The following is a 21,173-nucleotide window of genomic DNA, read 5'->3' on the forward strand; positions in this document are numbered from 1 at the left end:
GTTTTCTTTTTTGAAGTGCAACCTTTTTCCCCCCCCCCCCCCCCCAACTTAACAGGTAACATTTTTGATGTCCTACTCGTATTATCTTAAGCATCCACTCTGTTGCTATTGATTCTTTGGGCAGCCATGTTTCAGTGTGTAAAACAACCTTTTTAACCTGTCCTCCATCAGTCAAGCCAAGTGCATGTTGATGTCACAATTTGCAAGCTCCGAATGAACTCCATTGCACAAGTGTATTTGACACTGACCAAAATGATTCTCCTGTTCTTTTTCTTAAGTGGCTTCGTAGCTTGGCATTTGCAAAATTCTACTGCTTTTTTTTTTTATTTGTCATTTTCTGTGCTTCATGTTTCTACCTCACTGCTTCACCTGGACCAGAGTGATTTGGGTTTCTTCTTGGATGATTGTCAGTGTTTTGAATATGAACTGGAGAGGTTTTGCAGAGATCTAAAAATCAATTTGACCTCATCCAATGATTTTGGTTTATTCTGTTATTTCTGGTCCAGTGTCGAGCAAAAGCTGTTTGTCTTTGACTTGCTGCGGTCTTTCTCTGCTCTCTTGCTGGGTCTCACCCGTTCATATCCCCCCTCCCTCCCCCACTTTCCAGGCTGGATTGATGTCACCTGGGATGCCGGTGGCTCAAACTCGTATCGTATGGGTGCGGAAGGGAAGTTTGACCTCAAGCTTGCGCCAGGGTACGACCCTGAGTCAGCGCCATCACCCAAACCTGTCTCATCCACTGTTGCAGGAACGCCGCAGTCCTGGAGCAGCCTGGTGAAAAATAACTGTCCAGACAAGGGTGGCTCATCCTCCACAGCGGGGGCCAGTTCCTCTAGCCGCAAGGGTAGTAGCAGTTCGGTGTGTAGCGTGGCCAGCAGCAGCGATATAAGCCTCAGCTCCACCCGAGTGGAGCGCAGAGTCGAGAGCCTGTTGGAGCAGGGAATAGGCATCGTCGGAGGGCCCCCCGGGGCGGAGGGCCAGGAACCTATAGTTGTGCTTTCCACAGCTGAAGCAGGCTCTGCCTCCAGCACCAGCACGCTAACTGCAGACACAGGAAGCGAAAGTGGTGACCGTAAAACACCAGCACCCGATGGCACTTCAAGACAGTCGGCCGAGTCAACAGCCATCTCAATGGGAATCGTGAGTGTGAGCTCGCCGGACGTCAGCTCTGTTTCTGAGTCATCTAGCAAGGACGCTGCATCCCAGAGGCCCTTGTGCTCCGCCACCAGTGCGCGGCTCTCTGTTAGTTCACTTTTGGCAGCTGGAGCGCCTATGAGCTCCAGTGCCAGCGTCCCCAACTTGTCCTCTCGAGAGGCCAGCCTGATGGAGTCATTTGTTCGCAGAGCGCCCAACATGTCTCGCACCAATGCCACCAACAACATGAACCTGAGCCGAAGCAGCAGCGACAACAACACTAACACGCTGGGACGCAATGTAATGAGCACTGCCAGTGAGTACCTTTTGGCTGCCCGTTTTTCTAACAGCCAATACCAGGTTTAGGTCAGTGGTTCTCAACCTTTTTTATTTCCATAGATCTTTATTGTCCACTACAATATTCGAAGGCCCCTAGCCTGAGTTTTGTTTTTCAGAATTGTTTTAATCTATGGGCTCTCCTAGTTGATGCTTTTAAAAAAAAATTTAAAAAAAACTATTTAAACTTTTAACAAATTATTTTTTTAAAACACATTTGTGACTCAGTTTCTGCAAATATAAGTATAATGATAAGATTTTATTAATTTACAATCTTATCATTTTTAAAATTATGCTACATTATATATTAATGTTTTTTTCTAGATAGTGGGAACCCTGACTCTTCTTCAAAGAAAACAAACAGTTGATGAGGGGGGGTATTTAAAAAAAAAAAAAAAAAAAAAAGTCTTAAGCTTATTTTAATGCTTGTTTTGTCTTAATTTAAATAATTTAAAGTACCCCTAGTGGGCCCCAGCTCCCTGGTTGAGGACCACTGGTTTAGATATCTTAACCTTTTGTTTTGGATCAGTGACTTAAGCGGAGGATTGTTATATTTGATAATCATGCGGGAGATGTTCTCAGAAAAGTTTTAGTTGGGTAAGAATTGCACTCTGAAACATGTAAGTATAGAAGAGAAATAGTAGTATTGCCTGTCAGTTGCAACCATTTCTTTGCTGTGCATTAGACTGGATTTGGATTAAAATATAATAAAATTTCATTTACAAGCTTGTCTGACCTTTTCAGGATATTTTCTCATGACTATGTAACAGCAACCATTTTGTTGTAGGAGTATTGAGTTAAATCCTGCTCTGGATTATTTAACTGTTTTGTGAATATTAACATGACTAAATTCTTTTTGCATTGATTTACATTTTGAAGCATGATTAGTTTGCAGAGCAAGCTTTCAGTTTTCAGTTACCTGCTTATTTTGTTCTTTTTGGAGACTAATCACAGTTTTTGGGTTTTGTTTGCAGCTTCTCCTCTTATGGGTGCGCAGAGCTTTCCTAACCTTACAGCCACTGGTACCACCTCAACTGTTACAATGTCCACCTCCATAGTAACCAGCAGCAATAATGTAGCCACGGCAACTACAGGTTTGTCCGTCGGCCAGTTGCTCAGTAACACTCTGACGACCAGCCTGACCTCTACATCTAGTGAAAGTGACACAGGTCAGGAGGCTGAGTTTTCCCTCTATGGTAGGCCATGTTACATTTATTATTCACTCTCCTTTTCCTCATCCTCTGTTGTTCTGTTATATGCCCTGTTTCAGCTGACTTTTTTTTTTTTTTTTTGGCAGATTAATCTCTAATTTGATGTTTTCGCTTATTACTAAACTAATTTGCAGTCTTGTTCTCTGAATTCATCTCCTTGATTTATGTTTTGCAGTATGAAAGCTGACTATTTTCATTCATTTTCTGTCACTCAGATTTCTTGGACAGCTGTCGGGCCAATACATTGCTTGCCGAGTTAGATGACGAGGAGGACTTGCCAGAGCCAGATGACGATGATGATGAGAATGAGGATGACAATCAGGAGGAACAGGAGTATGAGGAAGTTCTGGTACGGTCCAGGGTCAACCTTGGTTACCACGTTCATATTCATAGGGTAAAACCTGTTGTAGTTTCAATAATAGTACAGTGGAAATCCTTTATTTTTGGTTTTCTTCGTGTCCTCCTTTCTGGGTTACCTGAAAATTATAATTTTTTTTGTTTGTTAGTTTTTTTTTTATTTGGTGAATAGTGGTGAATTTATTGGTTAGGAATGTATTTGGTGTTTGTTTTTATTTTTTTGCTCGTTTACCAGCATGGTTCCTCTGTGTAGCATGTCTTTGGCTAGGTGAAATATGTGTTTCACATTTACAAGCAGTTGAGCATTATGTGTAAGAGAGCATTACTTTGCTTTTTCAATGGTGGCCTGAAAGGAGGAAGAGGAGTATGAAACCAAAGGGGGTCGGCGCAGGACGTGGGATGACGACTTTGTGCTGAAAAGGCAGTTTTCTGCTTTAGTAGCTGCATTTGATCCTAGACCAGGCCGGACTAACGTCCAGCAAACTACTGACCTGGAAATCCCTCCACCAGGTACTGTTGATGCTGTAGAAAGGGGATACATTTTTATCACTCTGTTGGCTGCAGTGTTATTGCAGTATTATTTTCAAAGTATTATAGTTTGCATTCAATTTTATATATATATATATATATATATATATATATATATATATATATATAAAAATTTCAATTTAGTAATTTTTCCATTTATATTTTATTTCAGCTTTGTTTAAATTAGTCAAAACTATTTTTAATAACAGTAAACAAGACTGGTTGGCTGCTGAGTCAGACACAGCAATCCATTGTGATTCATGTTTAATGTGCTTACAGGTACACCTCGCTCAGAGGTGCAGGAGGAGGTGGAGTGCACGCCTTCACCCCGTCTGGCTCTCATCCTGAAAGTAGCAGGTCTAGGGACAACACGAGAAGTAGAACTACCTCTCAACAACTACAAGTCCACCATTTTCTATTATGTCCAAAAGCTTCTCCAGCTCTCATGCAATGGTGCTATTAAACCCGACAAGCTTAGACGCATCTGGGAACCTACGTATACGTGAGTCTCATTTCATAGTTGTTTTTTGTATCAAAATAATTCCCCTTTTGTCATGTTTTCTACTAGACATCTGTTAATAAACATTTTTGTTTGTAGGATAATGTACAGGGAGTTGAAGGACTCTGACAAAGAAAGAGAGAGTGGAAAGATGGTAATGACACGTTTTTAATGTCTCCGCTCCACACTATCTCTCTACCTATCTTCCTTTCATTCGCTCTCTTCAGCTCATTAAAATCTTGGCTGTGATTTTTCTGTGGCTGTCCCCAATGTGTAAATGCTCCTTCTCAGTAAACTGTCTGTCAGCCGTCACTAACCTTAAAGCCAGGAGACTGTTAAATGACTCCCAGTGGTATCTATTGTTAAATGCACGGGCCTTTCTAGTGGTTAAACCTACTGTAATGCATGTGTATTGCGTGAGACTTTACAATCAGGAAAGACCAACATTTGGTTCTTCCTGTTGTAGGGTTGCTGGTCTGTAGAGCATGTGGAACAGTACCTTGGCACAGATGAATTACCAAAGAATGACTTGATAACCTACATGCAGAAGAATGCAGACTCAACTTTCCTGCGCCACTGGAAATTAACCGGCTCTAATAAAAGTATTAGGAAAAACAGAAATTGTTCGCAGCTCATAGCTGCATACAAGGTATAGAATGCCATCAGATGTGTATATGTATCTATACATACCATCTTTATTTTCCCTTCTCTGTTTTTCAAGTATTTTTCTATTTCTTGCTTGACTGTCACTTGTGAAGCCACCTGTTAGACAGTTGTTGCTGTCCTTATGTACATTTTAATGCCTACATGGGTGTAAATGTTGTACCATGAAAGTTTTTAGGTGTCATTGTGGACTTTGTTCTCTATTTGGTTTGATTTTTAAGTTTTTGTTGTTGTCTTTGGCCATAAACTATATAATTTTGTAAGAATGCAGTACTTGCGTTGTTATAGGTCTGTTGTGATTGTTATAAAGGGGTTGGGAGGAGTAGTTTGTGTTAATAGTACGTATGTGGTTTTGCAGGACTTTTGTGAACGTGGCTGCAGATCTTCAGGCCTGAGTTCAGGGACGTTGTCCGCCACGCAGAGCTGTGACATTCTGAGTGCTGCACGCGAGCAGGCTCAGGCCAAGGCGGGCTCAGGACAGAGTGCCTGCAGCATAGAGGACGTACTGCAGCTCTTGCGCATCCTCTTTACCATCGGAGGAGAACCCTCATCCGGCCGCACACTACAGGAAGGTAAGGAGATAAGTTCATCCAAACAGCATTGTCTTTGTTTTTTTCATTGGTATGCATTTAAAAGTCCAATTTCTTTGTTTAGATGTGGAAGAGCTGCAGTTCAATGCATCACCTGAGGAATTCACCAGCAAAAAAATTACAACCAAAATCCTGCAGCAGATCGAGGTAATTTGATGTGTTAATTATGCATGTTATATACATTGTAGAGTCAGGGAGATTTTTTTGTTGTTTGTTTGAAAGAAATTAATACTTTTATTCAGCAAGAATTCTTTAAATTGATCAAAAGTGACCGTAAAGATTTCTGTTTTTGTGTTTTGACTTGTAGGAACCACTAGCCCTGGCTAGCGGGGCTCTCCCAGACTGGTGTGAACAGTTAACCAGCAAGTGTCCTTTCCTCATACCATTTGAAACCCGGCAGCTTTATTTTACCTGCACTGCATTTGGAGCCTCCAGGTCTGAGATTGCTGTATTGAAAGAAATTTTTAACTTCATACAATATTCTACAATAATAAATCTGTGAAACAGTAGTTTGAGAACTTGCATCTCTGTCTAGGGCTATTGTCTGGCTCCAAAACCGAAGAGAAGCCACTGTGGAACGTTCCCGGCCATCCACAACGGTTCGCCGTGATGATCCTGGCGAGTTCCGTGTAGGTCGGCTCAAGCACGAGCGTGTCAAGGTCCCTCGCGGAGAGAGTATGATGGAGTGGGCTGAGAGTGTGATGCAGATACATGCTGACAGGAAGTCTGTACTGGAGGTAAACGCCACAACATAATGTTTGCAAAAAATAGTGGGGTCCGAGACTGCTAGTGAAAATTTAATTCCACTACAAATTGTTGTTGAATTGAACAATGGTACACATTGTATTAAGATGTATTTTCAACTATAAGTTGTCAGCAAATTCTTTAAATTTTACCAGTATTCAGAACAGAACAAGATAAAAAATCAGGAATAAGTAGCTATAGTACAAAATTATATGTACAATTATAAAATAAAACACTAATTATGATGCCGTTCGTTATAAACAACATAGGCCTATAAACATCTAGCAATGCTATAAATTATGTTGTGTGCATGCAAGAGGCTTCGGCACAATCACAGATAATAATAGTCCTTACCACAGTGGAAAAAAACTCAAATAAATTGTGAAACTGTAAAGGATTTACTTTTATTTATGTATACTCACAATCATTTATTTATGTATACTCGCATTAACAGTTCTGTCTAATACGGATAGAAGTCTGTCTAATAATCAGATAGAATGGTTAAACAAAGGAATTAAATATATACAAAAAGTATTATAGCGATTGCTTTTATATTATTAGTAATAGAAAGGCAAACATTATAATACTTTCTTGTTTGCCATCAGCATTCAGCAAATACGCATTTATATAATTTAAAAAAATCTTTGAATGACTAATGAACATTTAATTTCACAGAGCTTGCAAACTTAGTCGGCTCCAGCTGTGAGATCTTGTGAAGTGTGCATTTGTATCCTGCATGATCGCGTGTTCTCTGCGTGACGGTCGGTCTGTGCAAATGGAATGCGGACCGGTGGAGAGTTCAGCTTCACTGGAGATGTGCGATCGACAAACTTTAAACTCGTGATTTCAAATTATGCTGCCCTTTATGCATTTGCACTGTCAAACATTGTCAAAATGCCCATCTTGGTGAGTATCCTAGCAGTTGTAGTCGGCTGAACATACAGTATCAGTGCGTTCTCTTAAAGTGACAGCACTTTCTTAATGTTAATCAAACAGCAACAACACGAAAATCTCTCACTGCTCTTGATTGAATAACTTTTGTAACTTTAATAAGGATCAATCTTTAATTTATACAGTCAAATATGCAATGTTATTTTACATTTGATTTATTCAATTTCTGTACCTAAAAAATGTTAAGACCTACCTAAAAAAACTGAAAAGCACTGTTTATTTTATTTGTATCTTTTTTCACTGTTTATTTATTTGTGCTGTTACTTGTAGTTATATTATTTGTTCTTATTTTCTTTATTTTTATTTGACAATATAGTTTTTTCCCTAAACATAGCACATACCAAACCGTACCGAAACCGTGACTCTTAAAACCGTGATACAACCGAACGGTGAGTACGTTGAACCGTTGCACCCCTATTTTATACGTATGCACTCACAATAACAACAAAACCTTGTGCTTTGTAAAATAAAGTGAAGAGGGTGTGCTTTCTGCCGTCTAGGTCTCTGAACTAAAAAAAACTGTGAACTGTCAGAAAAAGACAGGAACAGAAACCAGAACTCTGTGCTTGCTTGACACACATGAAAAATAGATCTATAGAAAATGTCTACTTTTAAATGAACCAATTCAAATGGAAAATATCGTACAGTATCGTCGACTTCATCACTGCTGCCGCAAATACAGAAAAAAACACTTATCAATGAATTATTATAATGTTAAGGCAGTCTTCTTGCTGTTCTTTTTTTCCCCCTAAAGCATTCATAATGATTACTTCTGCTGTGTGCTGTGGCAAGCTTTATATGTGCGCTTGAGCACTGATAGGCTATAGGCAATTAAAGGCTCATTATTTTGAATTACATGGTTTATTAATATAAACGTGATTAGTTGACTGATCGCTTCAAATTAATGTCTACTAGTCGACCACAAAAAATCTTTAGTCAAGGGCAGCCCTACTCACAATAAGAACAAAAGTGTGCCTTTGTAAAATAAAGAAAACAAACAGGATGCGCTTTCAGCCATCTGTTTCCTTAACTTTGTGGTGCAGCTGTAAAAAAAAGAAACACAACCAATGTTTTTCTGATTTTTTTTTTTTCCCCAATAATTATATTTATTGAAATTATTTTATGTAAGCTTGCTGGGTCTTGGTTCCCAGGTTGAGAACCACTGCTCCACAGCAATTATTTCAAACTATTTGATGAAGACTGATAATGATCGTTGTTTTGCACAGGTGGAGTTCCAGGGGGAGGAGGGCACTGGTCTTGGACCCACCCTGGAGTTCTATGCTCTTGTGGCTGCAGAGTTCCAGAGGACTTCCCTTGGTATCTGGCTCTGTGACGACGACTTCCCAGATGATGAGTCACGTCAAGTGAGTTATTTGTCTGTTTTACCTTAAGATATGACTTTAATTTGGCTGATTAATGAGCATATTCGTTGTTTATCAGGTGGATCTGGGCGGTGGCTTGAAACCACCAGGCTATTATGTGCAACGTTCCTGCGGCCTTTTCCCTGCTCCCTTCCCTCAGGACAGTGATGAACTGGAGCGTATCACCAAGCTTTTCCTGTTTCTTGGCATCTTTCTGGCCAAATGCATCCAGGACAACCGGCTCGTGGATCTGCCCATATCCCAGCCTTTCTTCAAACTGCTCTGTATGGGCGACATCAAAAGCAACATGAGTAAGCTACTTTATCAAACTCGTGTCGAGTCGGACTGCCACTTCTCTGAAATCCAGTCCGAAGCCTCCACCGAGGAGGGTCAAGACACTTACTCAGTGGGTAGCTTTGATGAAGACTCCAAGTCTGAGTTCATCCTTGACCCACCAAAGCCCAAGCCACCAGCTTGGTATCACGGCATCTTGACCTGGGAGGACTTTGAACTGGTGAATCCTCACAGAGCACAGTTCCTGAAAGAGCTGAAGGCACTGTCTGTGAAGCGCAGACAGATCCTGGGCAATAAGAGTCTGTCAGAGGATGAGAAGAACACGCGGCTACAGGATCTCATGCTGAAGAACCCTATGGGCTCTGGCCCACCACTTAGTGTAGAAGATTTAGGGTGAGAGATATTACTTTATATATTAATCAATAAAAAATTGGCAACACTTTTTTTTTTTTTTTTTTTAAATAACAGTCTCATTGTTATAGATGTCATATCCACCTTATTTTTCAACGTGGAAGTAAGCTGTTTTTTGTAAATGTGCGAGACTTCTGGTTCATTAGCCGCTGCAAGGAAATAGTGAGAAAAATAAAGTGCAGTGAATGGTAAAACTGCACTACAAGCCACTGTGTTCATAATTAAGATAATAATGTGGTAATATGGTAAGACACACCAGATTGCAATATCAAGCAGCAAAACAAGCTGTTTTGTGCAGCTAAAAATAGCTGGAAGCGGATGACACCGGTAGCCTCGCACATAAAATTTACAAATGGCCACGCCTGCTCTTATGGGAAAAATCAGGTGGACATACTTACTAGATTAATAACGGGTAATTATCCATAATTACAAGCAACTAATCATCTAATGATTTATTTTTATTAGATTAAATTTCCAGTTCTGTCCATCATCCAAAGTACATGGTTTTTCATCAGTAGACTTGAAGCCCAATGGAGAGGATGAGGTAGGTCACATGTTGTCCAGACACACAATCTAGTATGGTGTATTTATTGTTATGCTAATGGTTTGTTTGTACCTATATTTGTATAGCAGTGCTTATCACCCTAAGTAGCACTACTTCCTGATAAAATTAAAACCTGATAAAAATCATCTTGATAAAATTATACTACCATCCAAAAGTTTTGGGTCGGTAAGATTTTTTTGTTGTTGTTTTGGGCCAAATAAATGTTTTCAACATTGACTGTTTTCTTGAGGACCAAATCAGCAATAAGAATGATTTCTGAAGGATCATGTGACACTAAAGACTGCAGTAATGGCTGCTGAAAATTCAGCTTTACCAACACAGGATTAAATTGTGTTTTAAAATGTATTAAAATAGAAAGTTATTTTAAATTGTAATATTTCACAATATTACTGTTTTTAGTGTATTTTTGTTCAAATAAATGCAGCCTTGTGAGAATAAGAGATAATAAAAAAACTGACCCCATACTTTTGGATGGGTGGTGTTATTTTAAAATCACTGCTTGTTTTGTACCTGTAATTATGTAACGCACTGTCTTTGGTGTCATCCTGTATGGAAAAAAGACATGAATGCTAATAATTCTGCTGTCCTCTCATCAGATGGTCACCATGGAAAACGCAGAGGAGTACGTAGAGCTCATGTTTGACTTCTGCATGCACACAGGAATCCAGAAGCAAATGGAAGCCTTTAGAGGTATGACAGGATTGACAGGCCTCAAATACTCTCATGCCTTGCACTTTCAGTATGCTCGGGCTACACATGTAACTTGGCTGTTCAAGAGATATATTGTAGGAATGTAACGATTCACTCAACTCACGATTCGATTCACGGTTTTGATTTCTCGATTCGATTCACTTTTTTTTTTTTTCTTTTTACAAAATGAGATTTAAGACATTATAAATAAATGTGTCCTTTTATTATTGCTTGGACAAAATGCTGCATGTTTCTTTGTGAAATTGAAATATAACACTTTAATAATATACTAATACAGCACTTGTATATTATTGCTCTTTTGTTGGTTTTGATTGCTTCTATTGTCCTCATTTGTAAGTCGCTTTGGATAAAAGCGTCTGCTAAATGACAAAATTTAAATACAATGTAAATGTAAATAACTAAATTAACATTTTAAAACAAGCCCCAAATATAATAAGTAACAGAAATAAAATATGTATCTTCATATAAAGAAACTAAGGCTTTGTCTGTGCTCTTTCCATTTAAAATAGAGGCAACCACTGCATTTTAATCATGATCCAAACAAAGATGCTGCATACATGCAACATGAGCAGTTTTTAATCTAAATTACATTGTATAATTTCTAAATTTGAAGCAAAAACAGAATGGTTTGACTTCAGTTTTGTGAAACTATACATAAAAATATCTGCATGAAACACACAGCAGACGAGCTGAATGAGATGCAGATTCACTCTCTGCCAGTAGGTGGCGCTTAAAGCGTTTCCTTGGTTTCCGCTGTAAACAAAGCAGTTATGAACCTTAAAATGCATTATACAGAGGCAAGATGAAAAGAAAAAAATACCATCTAAACTTTTCTAAAGACAGTAAGTTCCCCTCAGACATACATTCATATAAACTCCTACCCCTAAATGAATCGCGATTTGTTTAGCATCTCAACCGATTTGAATCGTCACATATTTGAATCGGATTTTCATCCGGCTCGCGGTTAATCGTTACATCCCTAATCAGTTGTATATCAGTTGAATATATTGAATATCAGTTGATTATAAATAACATTTGTTACAACATTCTTATTAGTTACAAATATGTTGCTAAATGTGAAATGTAAAACTAAAATAAATATATTAGATTTTTTGTTCTAATGGCAGTCTGTATGTGTTTTGCTACAGAGGGCTTTAACAGGGTGTTTCCTATGGAGAAGCTCAGCTCATTTAGTCATAAAGAGGTGCAGATGATCTTGTGTGGCAACCAGTCTCCATCCTGGACCGCTGAAGACATTGTTAACTACACAGAACCTAAACTTGGCTACACACGGGACAGGTAGACACTATAGTTATTTCTTGATTTGTGACCCTGGACCACAAAACCAGTCATAAGGGTAAATTTTTTTAAATTAAGATTTATACATCATCTGAAAGCTGAATAAACAAGCTTTCCATTGATGTATGGAAATATATATGTATATAATTTGTTATGATAGGACAATATTTGGCCGAGATACAGCTATTTGAATATCTGGAATCTCTGGGTGCAAAAAAATCAAAATACTGAGAAAATCGCCTTTAAAACTGTCCAAATGAAGTCCTTAGCAATACATATTACTAATCAAAAATTAAGTTGTAATATATTTACGCTAGGAAATTTACAAAATATCTTCATGGAACATGATCTTTACTTAAAGGGATAGTTCACCTAAAAATTAAAACTTGATGTTTATCTGCTTGCCCCCAGAAGACTTTGTTTCTTCAGTAGAACACAAACGAAGATTATTCACTTACATTTATATGACTGACAGACTGCAACGGTTTGAGTTTAAAAAATCTTTGTGTTCTACTGAAGAAACAAAGTCACCTACATCTTGGATGCTCTGGGGGTAAGCAGATAAACATCAAATTTTCATTTTTGGGTGAACTATCCCTTTAATACTCTAATGATTTTTGGCATAAAAGAAAAATCTGTAATTTTGACCAATACAATCAATTTTTGGCTATTGCTACAAATATACCCGTGTGACTTATGACTGTTTTTTTTGGTCCAGGGTCACATTTTATGATGGCATACTTGAGGGTAGGTCTGTGATTAGTAGTGTATGAATGCATATACATCATAATAGCTGAATATTATGGTATGTACATGTGAACCTCTTTGAAATAAAAGGTTTCATGTTCCGCTTTCTAAATAATGTAAAATATATTCAGTAACTAACTTGGCGACTTTTCAGACGGTGTATTTCTTGCTGATGATTTAATTGTATTGCAGTCCTGGTTTCTTGCGCTTTGTGCGAGTGCTGTGTGGAATGTCATCTGATGAGAGGAAAGCCTTCCTCCAATTCACCACAGGCTGCTCAACCCTCCCCCCTGGTGGACTGGCCAACCTCCATCCACGTCTCACAGTAGTCCGGAAGGTATGGAAGCATACTAAAATCCGTAACGCTAAAACCCAGCCATTAAAAGTTCCATATTGTCAAAACTGAAATTCCCTGGCTTTTTTCATAACTGAGGTCTAGGTGCTATGTAACTACCATATAAGTTTCAAAACAGTCAGTCCACAGTAAAATGCACACAGCCTGCTAAAGTAGCTGTGATTTTTCACAAACAGTTGTGACTTCCGTAAAAAGTTGACGTCAGAACTACACCGTCACCCCGAGCACCGCCCACAGTTCCACTCTCCTTTTGCCAAACCCCCAGACAACATTGCGGAAACATGTCGAAAAGGTTCACTTTAACCACGAAACCAGATTGGCCAACCTGTAACGTTACACTCTCACTCAAAGGATGGACGATCTGACAGGATTGTTACTATGAGGTGGATCACATCTAACGTGTATAGTAAAGACAAACTCACCGTGTCTATCTAGTCATGATGAAGATATATATACATTTTAATTTCAGCAGTAAACTATTTTTACAGCTACATTATTGTTCCAGCCACAATTAATCACAACAATGTATATTCAATTACAAATGATTATATTTAAATTGTCAGTTTGTTGTTTTACACACATGCACACAGACATTATTTCATACACGACATAGTCGTGAGATGCAAGAAACATAGACATATGGCAAGAAATCTGTAGACGCGCCCATAACAACAAAAGACAATACTTTATTGAACCTTTTCTGATAAGAAGTGTGCGCTGCAAACGCAAGCATTTTTGACGATTGTTTCTGTCCAGTCTGCTCGTTTTATCGCATTTAACCACAACTGTCGTCGTTTTTTTGTCTGGTAGTGGCAGCAGATATGCGATCAAATTTCTAATTTGAGGCTATATTACGTTGATTCTGGCACCCAACATCACAACAAGATGATATTTTAAGCTCCTTACGTAGCCGAATCTGCGCTGGTTTGAATGGGCCGCCTCCAGTTTCTCCTTTGTTTTTCTGCCTCCAGCTAGCGCTGTGATGTCGGCTGACCCTAGTTACCTGTGGTTGGCCTGGCTGTGCGTCACTCAGAAAACAACAGGCCAATCAGAAGACAGGCTCATGAATATTAATTAGACAGGCCAAAATCGACCTGTTCTCAGCAGCGCTCCTGAGAGAGGAGCTGTAAAAATATATTGAGGTGGTTTTTGGTACTTATACCGCAAATATATATTCTTAAGGACAGCAAAACCTAAAATAAAACTCCAGAAAGGTGTACAATATGGGAGCTTTAAGATAAGTTAACACTGTCTCTATACATACCCGCTGTTGTCTTTTCCTCCTCTAGGTTGATGCAACAGATGCCAGCTACCCTTCAGTTAACACGTGTGTGCACTACTTGAAGTTGCCGGAATATTCCTCCGAAGAGATCATGAGAGAGCGCCTCCTCGCTGCCACTATGGAGAAGGGCTTCCACCTCAACTGAGCATGCTCTCCCTACATCATTGACCAACTCCCATACTGGTGAAGCCTGTTGTGTTTTGTTGCAGAAAATAAAGCTGTGCTCTGATGAACTCCTTTCGCCCCAAGCATCTCACATGTACCCAGATAAACAGGAAAAACAGTCCCGTCGCAGCTCCACTAGCTCCTGAATCCGATTAGGGTCTCCTCCTCCTCTGACTGCTTTACAAGGCCTTTCCCAGGTCACTCTACCGCTTTAAGGGCTTGAGCCACTGGCAGCCAGGGTAGTCTCTCCTCACCTACTGAGTTTACTGTCATTACTCCAGGTTCAGTGTAAATTTAGGCATAGATCATCTTTTTCAGACCCAGATACCACCATCTGCAGCGTCAGACCCTGGACACAAGCACACCTGCTTCTGTAGAGCTATCTATAGAGTGTTTGGGCATTTCCTTAACATGTTTTAAGTTTTACTAGTGCCTGCATTCTTGAAATATTAGGATTCTTTTTTTTCATTTGTTTTACTTAATCTGTCTGCATACAATCATGCACATGCTTTTCTTTTTTGCTTCCGTTACTGTGCCCCGTCGCAGCTCCACTAGCTCCTGAATCCGATTAGGGTCTCCTCCTCCTCTGACTGCTTTACAAGGCCTTTCCCAGGTCACTCTACCGCTTTAAGGGCTTGAGCCACTGGCAGCCAGGGTAGTCTCTCCTCACCTACTGAGTTTACTGTCATTACTCCAGGTTCAGTGTAAATTTAGGCATAGATCATCTTTTTCAGACCCAGATACCACCATCTGCAGCGTCAGACCCTGGACACAAGCACACCTGCTTCTGTAGAGCTATCTATAGAGTGTTTGGGCATTTCCTTAACATGTTTTAAGTTTTACTAGTGCCTGCATTCTTGAAATATTAGGATTTTTTTTTTCATTTGTTTTACTTAATCTGTCTGCATACAATCATGCACATGCTTTTCTTTTTTGCTTCCGTTACTGTGTGAGTATGTTTTCAACTGTCCATTGCCCTGCTAAAGGATCAAATTTCCTGAGTGCATTAGTGTAATTTTACAATAAAGCTATAGATACAGAAACACTGGTTCTGTGTGCAAGGCACATTTAAAAAATTTAAAAAAGACAAAGCAAAAAGCAAGCTGTGCTTTCCCTTGTATTTTCTTTGTATATTATAAACATTATTTAACTCAAGTTGCAGTTTGAAGTAAACCAATATTTTCAAATGTGTATGCTCCAAAAATAATCATTAAAATGTTTGCAAAGTATCAACACTGTCTTGTTTGCTTTTTCCTGCTGATGATGAACATTGCTGTTCCTGAATGTGATTCACATTTCGTTGTATTTAGGATTTTCTAGTAGTTCCGTATTTAGGAGGAACTTTGACATCTTTGACAATGCATTGGGATTATTACAGGTCACATCAAAATTATGTTAAACAATTTTGTAGAAGAATGGAAGATGAACCCTAAGTTTATACTAGTGAAAAGCATTTATTTATCATTTGGAACAGAACATTAATGAGATCTCATTTGCATCGGATCAGCTTTCAGCCATCTTGTCCAGGGCCAGTAGTGGTGCCAGTATCCGGTTCTTATTCGTCTCCACAATGTGTCCATTCAGGATCATTTCATCAAGTATAATATGTACTTTATCTAAATTGAACATGATCTGATTGTGAATTAAGGAATGAAACCCTCATATAAATACACATGTATCACTGAAGACACAATCATAGTCATTTGGTCAACAATACTTCGTGTAATTACACTTATAAAGGATACATCTAGCTCACTCTGTCAAGAAAAGAAAACGCATTATTTAATCATAAATGAACAGAACATTTATGTTATGTATGAAATGTCAGAACTCACCACACGACTGAAATACTTGTCTAACACCTCTACAAAGTTGTGCACAAGCTCATAGATTGAGAGTTCATTCTGTGTGAAAGACAGCAGCTGGAGACCAGAAATCAGACTAAAAACTACTGATTATGTCAGTCATTTTTCATTTGACCAATAATATAGCTAACCTCATTTTCAGTGATGCCAACAACTATGAAAAGTGCTGCGTACTGTCGATAGACCAGTTTGTAGTCCTTATACTCTACAAACGAGCACTGAGGAAGAAGAAATACAAAGACTAAGACATCTTGAGTTCAACAGCAGATTTGAATCTTGAAGCTTCGAGTTTGAAGACTTTTTAGGGCCAGTTTACAAAGGTAAAATAAAACTCAAACAGACTGAAAGCCTACAATGTTACTTGTATGTGTAAATTATATGTGTAGATGCATAGATATGTTTCATATAGTAATGTTTTGCAGAACACATGCTCACAATGTTTCTGTTGTTAATCACTATATCTGCCCGAGGGATCAGTTATATTTGTATGTCTGTTTATTTATCTATATTCATAATATGTTGCACTGCAAACAATGGCCAGTGATTATGAGTGATACACGCAGTGTGGTTAACCATTCATTTGAGAAACGTGACTGACCTCTTCCTTCCTCCGCGCGAGGCATCCCCTGACCACATCAGCTTCCAGAGCTGCTCTCTTCCCCAGCTCCACTTGCTCATAATACTTGGAGAGGCGAGTCTGCCCCTGTTTGTTGACCATAAGTAGGAACTTGATCATAGTAATTCAGAAGAGTGGCCGCCGCTAGAAAGGAGGAGAAATTACGTCATTACGTCAGCAAACATCTGGAAGGGTAAAAAAAAATGGTATATAAAATATCTTCTAAAAAAAAAAGAGTTATTTGTAAATTGATAAATAACATTATTTTTGGTAACCATAATTTTCACCAAAATACCACAGTTACCACAATTAATGTTACTACTGTAAAATGATTACTGCTAAGTGGATTGTTTGGCAGCTGGTCATGTGACGGCAACATGGCAGCGTCCATGAGGGGGCGACCTGCTCCATGTAGAAAAATACAGCTTTTTCCCATCATGTTAGTTTACATCATTTGAATATTTCTCAGTGGCTGTTATTTATTTTTAATTTTTAAAAGAGTGTGAAATATTTGATATTCTTTCAATTCTGAAAAAAAAGGGGAAAAGGTCTGATATTTTTCACTCTGCCTGCCCTACTGTATATATTGCGATTTTTCTGCTATGCCACATTTTTATGTGGAAAAAAAATAGAAATGATGTCAATAGTAAATAAAATGATCCCAGTTGTTATTTGTAAACTGATAAATTATATATGTTTTTTACGCTAGTGTACATCATCGGAATTTCGGAAATCATAGGAAAAATATTTGAAATTAGCAATATAGAGTGCATCTTTAAATTATGAAAAGAAAACAAATACCAGTTGAAGCTATTTAATATTTTACTTACGTCCGCCCTACTTTATATATGTATACAGTATATCTATTGTTCAAGGCCACATTTTTATATCGTCAGGTACAGAGCCTGTCATTGATCTGGTCGCTGCATAGCGCATGCGCAGTGTCCGTCCGTCAGTTTGTATTCGGATGACTCGAGACAGCGCAGGGTTGGGTGAACGCGTCCCATCATGCAGCGCGCCACAGTCCTCCCTCGCTCACCCCCGCAGTAGGAGACTCACATCCAGGGATCGGACTAATGGCGGCCGGCAAATCTGTGCGCTGACACGAAATCCACTACAGCCGCTCAGGTGCCAGCCGATTTCGTGCGGGGCAGGGCGACGTCGCATCTCTGCACGAACGGTGAAGTAGGGAGGGCTGAGGGGAAACAATCGGCGACTTCTAGCAGGACTTTCCTATTTTAAAACATGGATGAACAGCCCGGCGGAGGAGGAGGAGGAGGAGGAATGGCCGCCCAGAGACAGCAGCAGCCCGCACCGCAGCAGGGCAACAGCAGCATTAATCCCCAGATCGCCAGCGCTGGAGGAGCGCATATGGTTCAGCAACAGCAAGACGAGATGCCCAGGCCCCAGCAGTACACTATCCCGGGGATTTTACACTACATCCAGCACGAATGGGCCCGTTTCGAGATGGAAAGGGCGCATTGGGAAGTGGAGAGGGCCGAGCTCCAGGTACAGACCCGTGGGTTTGCTGACACACTAGTAAGAAACCCCAAATCGAGACATTGATCGCCATCAGATCGGCTGCTTTAATTGAAGACATTACGTTGATTTCCTAAGCAATTTACTACAGATCTCGTTAGCTTCCTGTCCGCCCCATTTATGCTGAACTTAAACCCTTCCATTATAATAAACGAATCTGTCTGCACTCCAAGTATGCGTGACATGACATTTAGTATGCTTATATTTGAATACAGCGATCTAGTGCGTCGCGTCGCTCGTAGTGTGGATGGGCTGAGCTAAGCTAAGATAACATGACATCGCTGTATTAGCGATATTACGCCACACTCGGCACGATCGAGTCAGATTATCTTACCCAGATCTAATAGTCGTCGTTGCGGATTTATCGTGTCACGAGAAGACATCTGTCAACGAAAGCCTGCAGACTTTGTCAACTATCCTCTTGTTCTGCCATTTTGTTTTGGTCAATATGGCGTCCGTATGGGTCGCTTCTTTTATTGATCCATCCTACTAGCGCTCACTTTCACACCCCGCTGTAATGTACAGCATTTTTTATGACACACTATATCTGTTGTTTTAAAACAATAAAAAGTAAACGAAGCCGTGCGTTCATTGAATAGTCCTCACAAAAAGGAGATGCTAGGAAGAATGACAGCGACAGTCACCATTCACGCTCATTGTAAGGAAAAAGATGCAATGGAAGTGAATGGAGACCGAGACTGCGAGTTGCTAACATTCTGACTAACATCATTTATTTTTCATATAAGAAAGTCATACAGGTTTGGAATAGTATGAGGGTGAGCAAATGATGACATAATGTTCCATTTTGGATGAACTATCTCTTTAAGAGTGCTGTGAGGAGATAGTCTTTCTAGTTTTGCTCCTCATTTGATTAGCATATTTTTGATTAATCATTCATGTTACTTAGTTGAATGTATTAGCAAATATATCTCAACATCATATTTATTTACTCACCCTGATGTTTTTTCCAAACATGAATATCTTTGTGCAACACAAAAACAGAAACGCACAAATACCATTTGACCAGTTTTGTGTATGCAAGTTGTATTGACAGCCATACCTTTACCAGCTGCAATAACTTAAAGGTCTTAAAGGGATAGTTTACACAAAAGTGAAAATTCAAACCTTTCCAAACCTATATGAATGATGTACTTTCTTCTGTTTGACATAGACATTACAAACAGAAAGCTGCTTAGTTTAAAATTTAATTTCGTGTGAGTTGTTTTATACATCGCAACCCTATTGACAATAGACAGCAGAGGTTTTGCCGCAAAATTTGCTGAAATTTAACTAATTTGATCACACCTTAAGTCATACAGGCTGGGAACGATGTGAGGGTCAGTAAATGATGACAGAAATGTCATTTTTGGGTGTACCATTTTATGTGTTATTTTTGGCTGAACTGTTACCTTAAGTGTGTTATGACAGCTGAATCTCCCTGCCACCCGTATTAATGGGTGTAGCTGTCATATTTTTTAAGTCTGCTAGAGCTGAGAGTGGCAGTTTAGCTTTTGTGAATGAGGAAAAGAGCTGGAAGGCCTGGGGCAGGACGTTGCGTTATGTAAACACAGTCAGTCTTCTCTTAGGAGGCCGAGAAGTTTTCACCACCCCTGCACAGACTTGTTCAGTGACATACTTTCAGGATGACTCCCAGCTCAAACTTAATGGGCACTTTTCATTATTCAGAGGAAGTCAGCTTGTACTCTCCCACACTCATACTAATCCAGGTTTTCTCAGAATAAGGGTTGGTCTTGTTTATCTGCTCCGCATTTCATGTTTCAGATGTTCACTTGCCACCTAATCATGAGACGCACACTGAACAACATACCACAAACAAATGAACTCAAAGTTAAACCGTATCAAATCATGGTATTACGTGTGACCGTTTTGATTCTCCAGCCTTGTGTGCAGATGTTTGAGTCCATTATCAGGTGCTCTTCCATGCATTTGACATCTTGTGTATGTGGAGGAGATGTAGCCAATGTTATTGTAATGGATAGTTGTTCAGTTCCACTTTAACGATGTCTGGCTCTAATTGATGTGAAACTCTTCCTGTCAGTTTGCTGGGCCTCGTAGGCATAGCTGCTAGCAGAGATTTCCTGAGCAGTCACATCAGGAATGGGCCTGATTAGCCTTATCTGGGTTAGCTCAGGGTTTGTAGGTCATGGTAGCACCATCTTCAGAGTCATGGCTCTCCAAACCATTAGAGATTGTCAAGTGCAGGTTTAATATTTGTCACATGTCTATAAATCCATCATCTCCTTCATATGTTAACATCTGACAAGTTCTAACTAGGGCTGGACAATAATTCAATATCAATGTGTATCACGATATAATTTTTTTCAATAACGGTGATATGAAACACATTTCCGATATTTCGATATGCATTACCAGTTTACCATACATTGATTTATTTGTGCCGTTTGACTTCGTTGAATAAACATGAGAACTGCACGTTTCAAAATCATAACACGGCGTGGGTGTTTTATATGAATGTATCTCTGAAGGGAATTGACTGTCTTCAGAAAAGTTTTGATGGCATTTTCATTTAATCTGATAAAGTAGCGTTCATGAGCGGAGCTGCTTTGATTACAGCCGTTACTGGAGAAACCGCTAGTTTTATCACTCTAAAAGCGCCTCCTGCTGGCAGACAATGAGTTTGCATTTTAAATAAGCCCGTCTCGGCAACATTTCCATTCCATTTTTTTGTTTTCTGCAGCGACTCGGAGCACTTTTCATACCCTTTTTTCTGTCTGAAGCACATTTGTTTCAATCTATAAGAATAATCAGCCTACACTACCTGTCAAAAGTTTTTGAACAGTAAGATTTTTAATGTTGTTGTTTTTTAGTTTTGTTTTAAGAATTCTCTTCTGCTCACCAAGGCTGCATTTATTTGATCCAAAGTACAGCAAAAACAGTAAAATGTTGAAATATTTTTACTATTTAAAAT

General features: G+C 39.3%; 3 protein-coding genes across 6 annotated transcripts in view; 2 read left to right on the plus strand and 1 right to left on the minus strand.

The window, feature by feature from the left end:
• The window catches only part of hectd1 (HECT domain containing 1), a 36,767-nt gene extending 22,081 nt beyond the window's left edge, over positions 1-14,686 (plus strand). For all 4 annotated transcript variants that reach the window (XM_016279856.1, XM_016279854.1, XM_016279855.1 and 1 more), the window contains 18 exons: positions 608-1,450; positions 2,445-2,666; positions 2,897-3,075; positions 3,392-3,548; positions 3,846-4,068; positions 4,165-4,219; positions 4,532-4,714; positions 5,087-5,300; positions 5,383-5,465; positions 5,626-5,753; positions 5,854-6,055; positions 8,240-8,377; positions 8,454-9,061; positions 9,545-9,623; positions 10,241-10,334; positions 11,504-11,654; positions 12,594-12,738; positions 14,046-14,686. In XM_016279856.1, coding sequence (XP_016135342.1) covers positions 608-1,450; positions 2,445-2,666; positions 2,897-3,075; positions 3,392-3,548; positions 3,846-4,068; positions 4,165-4,219; positions 4,532-4,714; positions 5,087-5,300; positions 5,383-5,465; positions 5,626-5,753; positions 5,854-6,055; positions 8,240-8,377; positions 8,454-9,061; positions 9,545-9,623; positions 10,241-10,334; positions 11,504-11,654; positions 12,594-12,738; positions 14,046-14,183 — 3,842 coding nt within the window. In that variant the 3' untranslated portion in view covers positions 14,184-14,686. The remainder of the gene's footprint in view (positions 1-607; positions 1,451-2,444; positions 2,667-2,896; positions 3,076-3,391; positions 3,549-3,845; positions 4,069-4,164; positions 4,220-4,531; positions 4,715-5,086; positions 5,301-5,382; positions 5,466-5,625; positions 5,754-5,853; positions 6,056-8,239; positions 8,378-8,453; positions 9,062-9,544; positions 9,624-10,240; positions 10,335-11,503; positions 11,655-12,593; positions 12,739-14,045) is intronic.
• An 810-nt stretch (positions 14,687-15,496) lies between these two features.
• ap4s1 (adaptor related protein complex 4 subunit sigma 1) lies at positions 15,497-18,759 on the minus strand. The gene is made up of 6 exons (XM_016279859.1): positions 18,558-18,759; positions 16,667-16,828; positions 16,200-16,286; positions 16,039-16,107; positions 15,949-15,960; positions 15,497-15,835 (listed from the first exon to the last, which is right to left on the minus strand). Exons 2-6 carry the CDS (start codon positions 16,802-16,804, stop codon positions 15,707-15,709), a joined length of 435 nt encoding a protein of 144 aa, XP_016135345.1. The 5' UTR covers positions 16,805-16,828; positions 18,558-18,759; the 3' UTR covers positions 15,497-15,706.
• The window catches only part of strn3 (striatin, calmodulin binding protein 3), a 34,861-nt gene continuing 31,264 nt past the window's right edge, over positions 17,577-21,173 (plus strand). The window contains exon 1 of the mRNA XM_016279857.1: positions 17,577-18,193. Coding sequence (XP_016135343.1) covers positions 17,930-18,193 — 264 coding nt within the window. The 5' untranslated portion in view covers positions 17,577-17,929. The remainder of the gene's footprint in view (positions 18,194-21,173) is intronic.

This window comes from Sinocyclocheilus grahami, unplaced genomic scaffold (genome assembly GCF_001515645.1).
Source record: "Sinocyclocheilus grahami isolate Dianchi unplaced genomic scaffold, SAMN03320097.WGS_v1.1 scaffold134.1, whole genome shotgun sequence".
Classification (NCBI taxonomy): domain Eukaryota; kingdom Metazoa; phylum Chordata; class Actinopteri; order Cypriniformes; family Cyprinidae; genus Sinocyclocheilus; species Sinocyclocheilus grahami.